At 39.2% G+C, this 12224-nt stretch overlaps 1 protein-coding gene across 1 annotated transcript in view; it reads left to right on the top strand.

Moving 5' to 3' along the window:
• Window positions 1–836: 836 nt before the first annotated feature.
• Window positions 837–12224, top strand: part of UBXN7 (UBX domain protein 7) — a gene marked incomplete at both ends in the record, with an annotated part of 14843 nt that continues 3455 nt past the window's right edge. The window contains 4 exons of the mRNA XM_010024194.1: window positions 837–1069; window positions 2745–2812; window positions 5753–5818; window positions 7573–7685. Of these exons, the coding sequence (XP_010022496.1) occupies window positions 837–1069; window positions 2745–2812; window positions 5753–5818; window positions 7573–7685 (480 nt within the window). The remainder of the gene's footprint in view (window positions 1070–2744; window positions 2813–5752; window positions 5819–7572; window positions 7686–12224) is intronic.

The following is a 12224-nucleotide window of genomic DNA, read 5'->3' on the forward strand; positions in this document are numbered from 1 at the left end:
CTAGTAAAAATATCTACAGGTCTAAAAACTGCTCCCAAACTGGTCCAGCTGAATTTTGCCACTCTTCCTCTCTACCAGCCTTTGCATATGAAAATAAACTCTTTGGCAGCCCACTACCTATAGAGGCAGATGCCATAGTAAGTAGACATCTAAGGAGTTGGGTGCAGGAGAGCTTGCATTGATGAGGGTGCTTCCATTGATGGTACAGTTTTTGAGGAGAAGTTGAGAGGTAGAGGCTGACCCTCTCAGGAAGGAGTTACAAGTGATACTAATAACCAAATCCTGAGCAGCAAGAATAAGACTGATTTAGGTGTACTTAGGAGAGATTTTAATAAATGTTAGTCATTATACAAATAGTTGTGTAGATAAGTACTACTTTCTCCCTCTTGCCTCCCCACTGTTCCCACCCCCAGCCTTCTTTGGACTGAGCTTTAGCTGGTTTGGTTTTGCCTTTCAGTGCAATCAGTAAAGCAGGGTATAATTTCTTCTATCTCTAAATATCTAAGTGGGTAAAAATCCATTAGTAGCAGATACAGTGTTCTTCCTGTTAAAATGTGAAATCAGGTTTTCATTTTTGTGTGTGTATGCCTACTAGTGTTTGAAAAATTGAAACAGGTCCGGTTTGATTGAAAAAGGTCTGATCTCTAGAAAAAAAGAAAACCAATGCTAAACCCCCTCAAATGGCTTCCAGTAAGTTTTCTCTTGATGGCAGGAAGAAGTCTATCCTATATGCAGGCATTCCCTTCCCTTGTGAGATACGTTTGTCTCATTTCATAGTTGTACTTCAGAGATAAATGGCAATTGATGGACTGTTCTAATTATTAATGCTTTGAGAGAGAAAGCTTGCTGCTCAGCTGCTCCTAGCACTTCCAATCAAAGTGTTTTCCAAAGAGTGCTTAATTTTTTCCTCCATCATAACAGGCGCCAGTGAAAGTGTGGGAAAGCATATGCTTGAAGCATGCAACAATAATCTGGAGATGGCTGTCACCATGTTTCTGGATGGTGGAGGCATAGCAGAGGAACCTAGCACCAGTTCTGCAGGGGTGTCTGCTGTTCGACCACACACGGAGTATGTACCTGGTGAACATATCTGTAAAAATGATTATTCTGTCATAAGAATTTAATAATGTAAGGCAGAAAAAATAAGACAATTGCCACTTCTAACCTGCTGTCAACTCACTGTAATACATGCTGCTTTGATGATGTTGTTACATTTAATTGCTCCAATATTGTTCTGGGTAAACAGGTTCTTACTACGTTAAGTTGGTATGTAGACTAACATAAGTTGGTCTCTCATATACTTAGAAGTTTTCTGTTGCTTATACATACTTTTTTCTGCAAACAGAGCTCAAGACATTGAAGTTGGGGATCCCGTAGCAAGAGATTTGTACTTTTAAATTGCTCCAGTGATCTTGCTTTACATTAATTTGGCAGTTAGAGAGTTCTGTTGTGTTGTTTCTTATAAAAGTAGTGACCTTAGTCCCACTTGTAAGGGTTTTATGGTGTTGGTGTAAAGTGTAACCAGATTTGGCACTGGGATGGCTAGATTGTGTACACTACTATGCAGAGAAATAAGCAACTACAAAATTTGCATCAGTGGCTTAACATCAGATGCCAGTAAAGGGAAGAGTTGTTCCACTTGAGCATGGCAGAGACTCTTTCAGTGCTGCCTGTTCAATGTGGCTGCTTGGGATAAATGGAGTATTTTGAGTGAAAGCTAATTGGTATAAATCACATTCAATAAATGTTCTAAATTAAACCCAGCCATGCTTTTGTCTTTGTGAAAATCTTCCACTTCAGGAAAAAGACAACTACCTTGTAAAGAAAATTTTTGCCACTCATGCTTCCGAAGCATGTGTACAAATTTAAACAATTATTTTAGGACTAACCTTTATAGTTGGTGTCACGTGCCTCCCTGCTTGAGCCTTGACAACTTAATGAAGTTAAAACTATCTGTAGGTGTTAAGAGTTCTTATTTCTAGGCAACCTCTGGTGCATCAGAGACTTAGGATTCAAGTTTTTATTGGAATACTTTAGTGTTACTTCTAGGAAGAGAGAACTATAAATACATAAATGCAAAAGGGAGTATAACTAGCTTCACAACAGCAATCAAAGATATGGAGGTTAATAGCAAGGTTAGTGCATGGGTGATCCGTGCCCTCCTTTGCCTATTTCCGTGGTCTGAGTGACCACACTGAGTAAGTAAGACTATTTTGGAGCCCTTGTGATTTCCTTTCTTCTCCTAGTCTTAATATCAGATCATCTAGCAGTCTCTGCAAGCATAACTAAGCTTCTTGATATGTGAGGGACCCCAGCTGTGTAAGCAAAAATTGCTTCAGAAATGTGGGGAAATTTCTGTTTTGATCATGCTGTTTTCTCTCCTCTGGAAAAGAGAGGGCTGTGAGTTTCAAGTGAAAGCAAGAAGTCTTAGAACAGAAGAAAGCTGGTAATAAGGAAGATAATATTTTTTTTCTCTATGTAGATAATCAGGGAAGAGGCTGGCAAGTGGATCAATTAGCAGCCTTTGCTAAGTTATTAAGGAATTAAAAATATTTAAATAATAAATTGGCAAAGCCTGGTCCCTTTTGACATCAGAACTTTTGATTCTGTGCAATGGTACAGCTGCATCCTTAGCTGGTTTGAATTGCAGGAGCCTTTTGAGTACAGTGGGTTGTGGTTTATGTACTTGGAGTATTATAATCATTCTGATTTTTTAAATTTGGTTTTTCCTTCCCACTTCACAGGGATGAAGTACGAGCTCCAATTCCTCAAAAACAGGAAATTTTAGTAGAGCCTGAGCCCTTGTTTGGAGGTAGGCTTGTGCTCTTGTTTTTCTTCTCTTTGCCTTGAAATAAGTGACAAAAGAAAAACAGAACTTGCTGAATATGAAGAAAGCATTGATGTATTTTTACTCTTGTTCTTTTCCCTGGTGCAACTCTGCAGCCATGTAACATGATTGCCTTCTTAGAAGTAACACCAGTGTTACGGAAAACTTCACACATCAGAGATGCTGCATTCCCAGTGGTACAAATCTGCAAACTCCTGTTTCATGAGACTTTGTGAGGCAACAGCCAATTAGCTGTGCAAGTCTACGTCTGTGTTCTGTGGTTCAGAACCATGTGATACTGCTGTGAAAGTGAAGTTTTCAAGCTGGTGGGGTAAAAGATTGAGCCTTGACTGATAAGTGAAAATGAATAGGACAAGTGCATGCTTCTCGGGGAGATCATAATTCAGGAAAAAGGGCTGAACTATATGATTAGTCATAATTTTCTCCATTCCTCATTTAGGAATTTAATTTGCTCTTTAAAGTGCATCATGCAGCTAGTTTTCTTGTTTGTTTTCTGAAAGTGTTTATCACTTTTGCTTTTGAAACCCTTTTTCTTTTTTCTCCCGCTCCCCTCCCCTGCCAAGGGAACAGATGATAGAAATGCTGTTTTCTTTTATATTAGTGCTTATCTAAAACACTCTTTAGTGCTCATGGTAATACACTGAACCTCAAAACCTCAATCTCAAACCTCTGCTGGAGTGGTTCTTTTTCAGAAGCATAGGGGTGGAACTTCTGTAGCAGGACTGGATTACCCAGTACATTATCCTCTCCTTTTGTGTAATGTCTGTATGGAGATCTAAGGCGCTCTTTTTCTATGCTTTCTTCCTCTAGCCTTGTGAGGCTCTGTCCTTCTTCTCATGTTAACCAGGCTATTTCTGCCCATCTGTGTGGCTTTTGCCATGTCAAGTGAATTTAGAGCCTTGCCCTTTTTACCAAGGAAAGGCATGCAAACACTCATATTTGAAGTGGTCTTATAACCATAGGAGATGCTCTTTTCTATTGTTCAGTTTTTGTGCTAGAAAAGAGGAGGAGGTGAAGCTTCAGGTTTACCCTGGAATTGGTTTTCTCTTATCCTTTTTTTTTCAGCATGAGAAAGGTCTTTAGCTGAGATGCACAAGCTGAGAGGTGGTTCCAGAGGAAAGTGCCCTGCTGAGGGCTCTCTGAAGACAGTACACTTGTTCCTGTGGTCCAACAGAGCTTTTGACAGAGGTCTTTAGACTCCTGTGGGTTCAAGAATCTAAGAAGTGCAGGATTAAGATCTGATGACTCTAATGCTTGGTCCTGTTCTACCCACCTGTCACACACTGATCTCTGACATGCTCACCACCCAACTGAAGAGATCTGTGGATAAGTGATAGTCGGTACTATCAGTGCTAATAGGCTCAGTATTGCTGCTTGTGTTTATAACAAGCTAGCTGAAACTGGAAAGGCACTTCACTTTGTCTTTTCAGTTCTAAGCACAGGGAATGTGCCAGTTTCTGTGTCATATTGAGGTGGTTTTCTGAGCTTAGGATTTCTTCCACTCGAAGAGATGACCTTGTCTGCTTGTGCTCTGCCAGATACATGATCCCATCTTGCAGTACAAAGGATACCAGAAAAACACAGAATCATAACATCTGCCTGAACTGCAGTGAAATTCTTCACCAGCACTGCCATGCTGTAGCCAGGCCTGGCAAGGGAAACGCTGCTTTTGCTGAAGTGGTCCCTCAGTTGCTATTCTTACCTGCTGTTCAAGTTGCTCCACAGTTGGCTTTAATGAGCTGTGCTTGTGCCTAAGCATTTAGAGCTGAAAGAGATGTTACTAACTGGAGTTAAGTATTATTCACAAGCATGTTCCTCATTTGGGCTTACTTTCTTTTTCCATGATAATCTGTATGGGATACACAGATTCTTTCCTTTGTACTCTGTACAGGAAGAATGCAAGGAAAAAAGAACTGTACACCATTCTTTATGCCCTTGGTGTGGCACAAACTGAAAGATGCTGCACACAGTATGGGTGCAAAACCACAAGGGTCTCTAAAATCAAGTTTTGGAGATACTTGCTTTGTAACTCTTGCATAGGTCATGCTTTCTCACTGTAAATGGATTTTTTGTAATACAGGTTTCTGTTGGGTACACATTGCATTTATCTTGAATTTGTTCATTAATTATTATGTCTTATTATGTATTTGAAAGTTCTACCTTAAAATTGTTCTCCTTTCAGTTAATAGTGGTGCAGATGAATAGTTGGAATAAGTCCTGGCAGGCAGTTCTGTTTGCATTCCAAGTGCAGTGGTTGTGCTGTATGGAAGAACTTCAGTGATACCTTTAGGTACTATTCCAGTTATCTTCCTGGGCCACTCTCTCTGTCCAGCTGCAGTTCTGAAGGTTTCCTTGCAGATAGTGATGCTGGATCCAATGGACTGTGGCTGTTGCCAGTCCAGCCAAGAAGTTTGGACAGGATCTAAATAAGAGATCAGTAAAGAATAGAAGCACGCTGTGAAAAAAACTCCAAATATATTTCCTAATAAAGAAAATACTCTCATACAGGGTTTAATCCTTCAAAGCTTTTTTTTCATCTACTTGAAGGCCTTTGCTAAAAAATCTTGAGTGGAATTGTGACATGTTAATGCTGTGGCAGCACTGCGCTACATACTGATGGGCTTTGATGAGCCTATCAGAAAGGGCTGAATTTAAACTTTGGTGTATTGTTAATATGTGTTTCGTTTCTGGGGTGAGGTTTGCTGGAGGGAGGATGTGTTAGAAAATAGGTCTTATAAACACTCTATTTCCATCTTCCACCAGCCCTTTCTAATGACCTTGCTCCCACATCATTCATGCTTTGGGTTCCTGTTCTGTTCTCCCACACATGTGATGGAAAGTACTAGTATGCAATTATTTTGATAATATGCTTCTGAAATAACTCTTGCAATATGTTTTTTTAAGCTCCTAAAAGACGCAGACCTGCGCGCTCAATATTTGATGGCTTTCGGGATTTTCAGACAGAAACCAGTAAGTGTTTACAGATCTGTAAGCTAGAGTTTGGTTTTGTTTTTTTAATGCAAATAAGATTGAAAAATAGTTTCTGTTGTAAGTTGGGACAGCTTTCAGTTGTTGAACATTTTTTAAATTGCCTACTGTATAGCAAAAGTGTGTGGTATTTTAGGAACATTGTTAGGATGTTCGTTGTTGTAGTGTCAGTACTGTTTGCTGACACTCCTCTTCCACATTTGTGGTACGGTTAAGGTTGTTAGGTTTTTGTTCTAGGGTGGCTAAGAGTACTGAGTAATGGACACATGAAGCAGGTAGTAAGGGTGCAGCTCCAAACACTTTCCTGTGTTACATAAGTAAAACCTACACACAGTGTATTCTGGCTGCTTTGGTGTAGCAGATATTTTCTTGACAACTCTGAACAAAATTATTTTTCTGCTCTCGAGGGCATTGAAAAGGGGGAAGAATCTAACACCCATGTAGAAATTAAGTTCATCCAGTAAATTTTTCTTGGCTAGCCAGTGGTCATTCTGGCATTGGAATTGTATTTGAGTAGCCCTGAGGTGGCTTCCTTGGCCACACACAAGGTTCTCATGCATTAAATTGCGTTTAACAGACTGTCAGTCTGCTCATATGCAGAATCTTCAAATGACAAAGCACTGGCTGTTATTTAAGCCATTAAGCTTCACAGAGTGTGATTCTTTAACAGCAGAACAGATGTTTCACAACTGAGTTAGAGCTGTTGTGCAGTTACTGTCACCAGTGTTGCTGGAGTGCTCAAGAGGTCTAACCATGGACCAGGTTCCCATGGTGCTGTTGGATGCTGAATTGAAAGTAAGTGTTCATAATTACTTTCTTTCCCCTGACAGGTTTGATCAGAGTTTTCCAGTAATAATGAACTTGACGAGTGCTAAAGCTACTGGCAGCTGTGTTAATGAAAATACACCATTTATAGAGTCATTATACCCTTAGATTTTTTCTCATCATCTCCACTCATTTAGAGATGCGCAATATGTCAAGTCATTGTGAGGGCTTATGATGAAACTTAGTCATGCCTTTTGGTAAAGTTTCATAGATAAATGTCACTGGCAATCTCTAAAAAAGTGGTGCTGGCCATGAAAGTCCAGATTATTTCCTGGCTGTAGGCCTCCTCCACAGAGATGCTTTTTCCCTGTGAAATCCAGAGCCTGCTCAAAAATGGGTTGTATGTTATCGCCTGTCACAGCTCCTTTCACTACTGGAAAGCTTGTGGTTGTGGGATAGTTATTGCACATTTCAGCTGTCTTGGTTCCATATAAAATACATCATATCCATGTATTTTTAGGTAAGCAATTGCTGTGATTTACCTTTATTGCATATGGTCATGTCTATGTAGGAAATATGTTCTGTATTATTTTTGAATGGAATTGATAGCACTAAAAGAAACATGCTCAAAGTGTGGTTCTTGGGGATAAATAAGGCTGTAAATCTGTTCACCTGAAAAAAGACAGTAGTATAAGTCATGGCTGCTTTTTTTTCTCATTGATTTTAAAATGCTGGCGTATGACCTTTGCTGATACTCACATTTATTAAGATGATCTTTGAAAGTGAAATAAAAGCTCAGTGCTCCAGAAAGTTAGGGCAAGTGAGGTTCTTCCCTTACATAGCAGCTAATCTTGTTCAGTGGGATCTGACCTTGTGACTCTAGGGCCAAAGTGTATGACATATAATAAATAATAAACCCATCTTGTGAGTGTTTTGTCTAATTCAGCTTCCTTTCCTCTGGGGCTGTGCAGTTCGACAGGAACAGGAGCTACGAAACGGAGGGGCAGTAGATAAGAAACTCACTACTCTAGCAGACCTCTTCAGACCTCCCATTGATCTGATGCACAAAGGCAGCTTTGAAACTGTAAGTTCTGAAATTTTGGTGCACTTCCTTCTGTGACGACCGTGTGCAGTGTGGAAGCCTCGTGTTAGACTGTATAGTGATAAATATTTGATGGGTTGCATATGGAAATGCTGATGACTTATTGAAGGACTTAATGTGGTCTACCATCATTAGTTGTATTTAAATGTCAGTGTGGCAAATCGCACTTGGTGAAAGACTTTAGTGCACAAGGGAGGCTGGTCAAAATGGAGAAACTGCATCCCTCAAAGTCTCTTTGTAGAGCATGATATAGAAAAAGCTGAAGGAAGATTGCTTTTGATAGGTGAGCAAGTACTTTGCAAGGGGCAATGTAGTTTGCAGCACAGCCCTGTTAAGAAGCTCAGGCAAAGTTATGTTAACAGCTAAGTAAAAGTATTTTGAATGTGGCTTTGTCATGAAGGCACAACTTTTATCTTCAGTTAGAGGCCTTGTTCTTGTATAAAATCATAGTGGTTGTCTTTTGCATCTGGTCATGATGGAAAAGTATCCGAGAGATTGTCTGCCTGAGAAGGGGACTGTTAGCTTTAAATAATTCCAGGTGTCACCTTTCCTTTCTGTGTAGGCATGTATGGATCTAGTCATAAGTTATGATTTGGACTTAACTAACGATTAGAGATACGCAAACTGATACATATTTTTATCTTTTGAGTCCATAATTTCTAGGTATTCTTAAGTTGCTTACCACTGAACTTCCACCTGGTCATCTTTAAGTAGCTGAGATTGAGGAAGGTGGTGATGATTATTGTATGATGACTTCATGAGAATGCAAATTGATCATCAAATGGTGCAATACAGATACTGCAAACAGTGCCAAAAATCTGACATAAATTTAAAAAAATGTACACTTTCTGGTATTGGTATTCACCTTTTTTCTGTAGTTCTACTGTTCCTGGTCTAATGAGATACTTTTCATTTCAAACTGATGCTCCTGAACTTCACCACAGTAAAAATCTTCAGCTTCTCAATTTCCTGACCCTTGCTACTTCCATTTTACGTTTTTGCTGTAGACTGCTGTACTGCTTTTAGCCTGGGACAGTGTCAGGTCTCCCGTGAATCCAGTGATCAGTCTCTTGGAATTCATCTTTAGCAAGCTACTGTTAGCTTCTTCTTTTTTTCTGTACACTTAGAGAAACATATATAAACTGTATAATAAATCAGAGATGTATATCACATTCCAAAGTACCAACAACTAAATACTGTCATTTTGATGCTTTATAGTTTAATCTAAGTGGGATTTATTGTTATTACTGGTATGTGATGTATTCTAACCTCTGGAGGGTATACGAGAACATTGTCAGTGTTTTGCCATGTACGTTTATCATAGAATCATTTATGATTTCTGACTTTATTCAGACTTAACAAGAGCGGTGGCATCTGGTCTTACTAAGGCTTTCATGTATCTTTGTTGCTCATCTTTTGTTGCTTCTCTTTTGGGTACTCTGGGGTTGATTTTGATAGTAAATAGATTTAGTTACTTCTGGTTTTCCAGAAGAAACCTGTTTTTCTTCAATTACAAAGAAACGCTGTTATCAGTAACATGCAAAAAGTTGCCATTTCATTTTAACTCGGTAATACTAGCTTTTAAGAGTAGCTGAGATTTAACTTTCATTGAAGAAAATTTTTCAAGTGTTGAATGGCATTGATGTATTTGGTATTAAACTTGCTATCTGTGAGAAAGGACTGTGCGTCATGTACAGAACAGGTCTTGATCACTGTATTTGTAAAGTGAAGTGTGTGATTAACTATATTACACCATAGAAGTGTGGTGAAAAATACTTGATACTGAAAATCTATAAAAGACTTTCTTTTAATTCTGTGGGCTTTTTGAACATGAGCTACTAGATACTAGTTATGTAGTGACTGATGGAATGGGTTATCCAAACCAGGGACAAGCAATGTCTTGCTGGCCCAAACTGCCTTTTTTCCCTACTAGAAAATGTCAGAGAAACTTTAAGAGCTTAAATACCCACTGTCACTAAAATAGTGTGTATTTGAGTAGAGTTGCATGGTTATACTATTAGGCTGTTGTCAGTTAAGATTGCAGAAGAGATTTGTAAGTGTCATTTCCTGACTGTAATATTGAGCTTTAATGTGTATTAAGTTTCAGAATTCTCTCCTTAATGTAGATTTTTGCACACCAAACATGCTTTTTATAGAACAGCATGGTTTTGTTTTAATCTCAAAGACTGCTCTCAAGAATTGCAGGTGTTTCATCCCTTCATACATATGATGTAGAGATATGATTTAGTTTGTTGGGGTACACTCCAGATTGGCTTAGTTTACGCTTGTTTAGGGAGGAGATCGTTCTGGTGCGTGCAGTTCTGTGCTCAGTGCTCTTCAGATTTCACTGCTTTTATGAAGTGACTAATGTTACAGAGTTTCAAGTCTGTCTGTATGAAGTGTCCTCTTTTTCCAAGTTGAACCTCTTTAGCTGCTCCTTGCTTCACAGCTAATTTTCATTGTATGTAGCAAGCAGCAATAAGTTTGGAAGCTAATCTAGTCCTTGTACACAAATGGTGCAATTATCTTTGCATAAGGTGCTTCTAGACTGGCTGTTTGCCTAAGCATAGCCTGCACAATCACCGTTGGCCCAGGAATGTCTCGTTGATGAAAGGATGTATGCCCTGGCTCGTATAAGAAGTGTAAGTGCAGCACAGATGGGCTATTTCTTGTTAAATAATCTCATTCTTGGACTTGGTCATCTGTTGTCTTGCAAACTAAACTATGCTTGATTAGCAGATGTCCAGAAGGTCATAAGATGGTTCCACTTCCTTGTTTCTCTCTGCTGACTTAAAGGAGCAGTGTCTTTCAACAGAACTGAGCAAGGAAGAACCACCAGAACATTTATAAATCATACATGGTTCAGAAAAGGCAAATGAGAGGAAAGGCAAGGAAGAACCACCAGAACATTTATAAATCATACATGATTCAGAAAAGGCAAATGAGAGGAAAGTTGTTATTTTGAGTAGTGCAAAAACTAGAGGTTATCCAGTACCGAGCATAAAATAAGACTTCTTCCACATATTGTCTAACAAGTTTGCTGGTTTCTTGCTATAAGTTGTCACAGTGATGAAAAATGTGACTGGGTAGAAAGAGTAAAGGTAACTTAGGACAGATTGGTTTTGTTTTGGTTTTGTGTTGGTCCCCTTGTACCTGAGATCTGCTACCTCTGTCTTTGAAAGTTCCTCCTCTGCTGATTGCTGAAAACTTGAACAGAGATTCTTGCGAAGAGTGATTGTTCTGTATTTACCCAGTGTGTGTGCTCTTTGAATGCCTGGTGGTGGCCTTTATAACTTGAAGGAGGAAGAGAAATAGGGGCCAGTTGTTATTTGAAACAGCAGATCTAAAGCCATGAGACAGCTTTCGGGATATGCAAGCCAAAACTTAAGCCTTCCCTTGTTCTTTTGTCACTTATCAAAATAACCCACCAATGTAATCCCCAAACACGCAGCATTTCTTCACCCCACACACTCAGAAGAAAAGCAGTAGCTGCATAAGAGCAGAGCTCTGTGTGTGTGAGATGGTGGCAATTTAACTGCATCCTTTTAAATGTTACATGTGAAGCCTGTTTGTTTTTTCTAGAAGGAAGTTAAAAGTAGTTTAAAAAGCTGCACCAGCTCTACAGGTGAAGACTCATCTTTGCAAACGTTCTGGGTGGAATTTCCTGCTTGCAACCTTGTGAGGACCTTAGCTGGGTGGAGGAGAGGTAGAGCTAGGTTTTCACTGATACTGAAAAATATACAAAGCAGGTGTAGAAGAGCAGGATGCACTTTCCAGCTTTCTAGTTACATGTTTTTGAGTCGTTTTAAAGTAGTACAGATTACTTTAGAACACAGGACTAAGGCAATCCAGTTGACTCAAACAACATGAGGATTTTTGTTCCCTTTAAAGTTGGGCAGTACCTGTAGGCCTCATCTTCAACTGATTTCATAGAGTTAGTTCTCAAAACCCACAGTTAGCTCAAAAGAAGTCTTTGAAGCCTAATGGCTGTATTTAAGACCCTTACTGGTTACTTGGGTGTCACCTGCCCCACTTTTCTCTCCTGATGACCAAATACTGGATTCTGACACTATAATATTAGTGGTAAGTAGTTAGCATGAGGTCCCTTGTGAGAACAGGAGGACTGTTCTGTGCTTCTACAGTCATTTTTTTCCTTTCAATAAAATAAAACTTGGCTCTGCAGGTCACTTGGCCATGCAGATTAATTTTGTAGAGTGACATTCTTCATTTCATGAAGCTAAGTGTGTGGGGTTCATGTGTCTGCCTGTCACACATAGGATGGGCTGACTATTCAAAAGTGCACTGGCTGAAATTCATTTTAAAAGTAAAAACTTTGGTTTGGGGAACAAAATATTGCCCAAAACAGCAAAATCTTGAGTAATATCCCCATTCCTTGAATTTGCTGTTAAGTACATTACCAGCAGGATGGTGAACACACTTACAAATAATTTTTTAATTTTTTTAAAAAGAAAGGGACTTCATATGCTAGTTCCAGTCTTTCCAGGCGGTAAGAGCATTCCT

This window comes from Nestor notabilis, unplaced genomic scaffold (genome assembly GCF_000696875.1).
Source record: "Nestor notabilis isolate BGI_N333 unplaced genomic scaffold, ASM69687v1 scaffold25201, whole genome shotgun sequence".
Lineage (NCBI taxonomy): Eukaryota > Metazoa > Chordata > Aves > Psittaciformes > Psittacidae > Nestor > Nestor notabilis.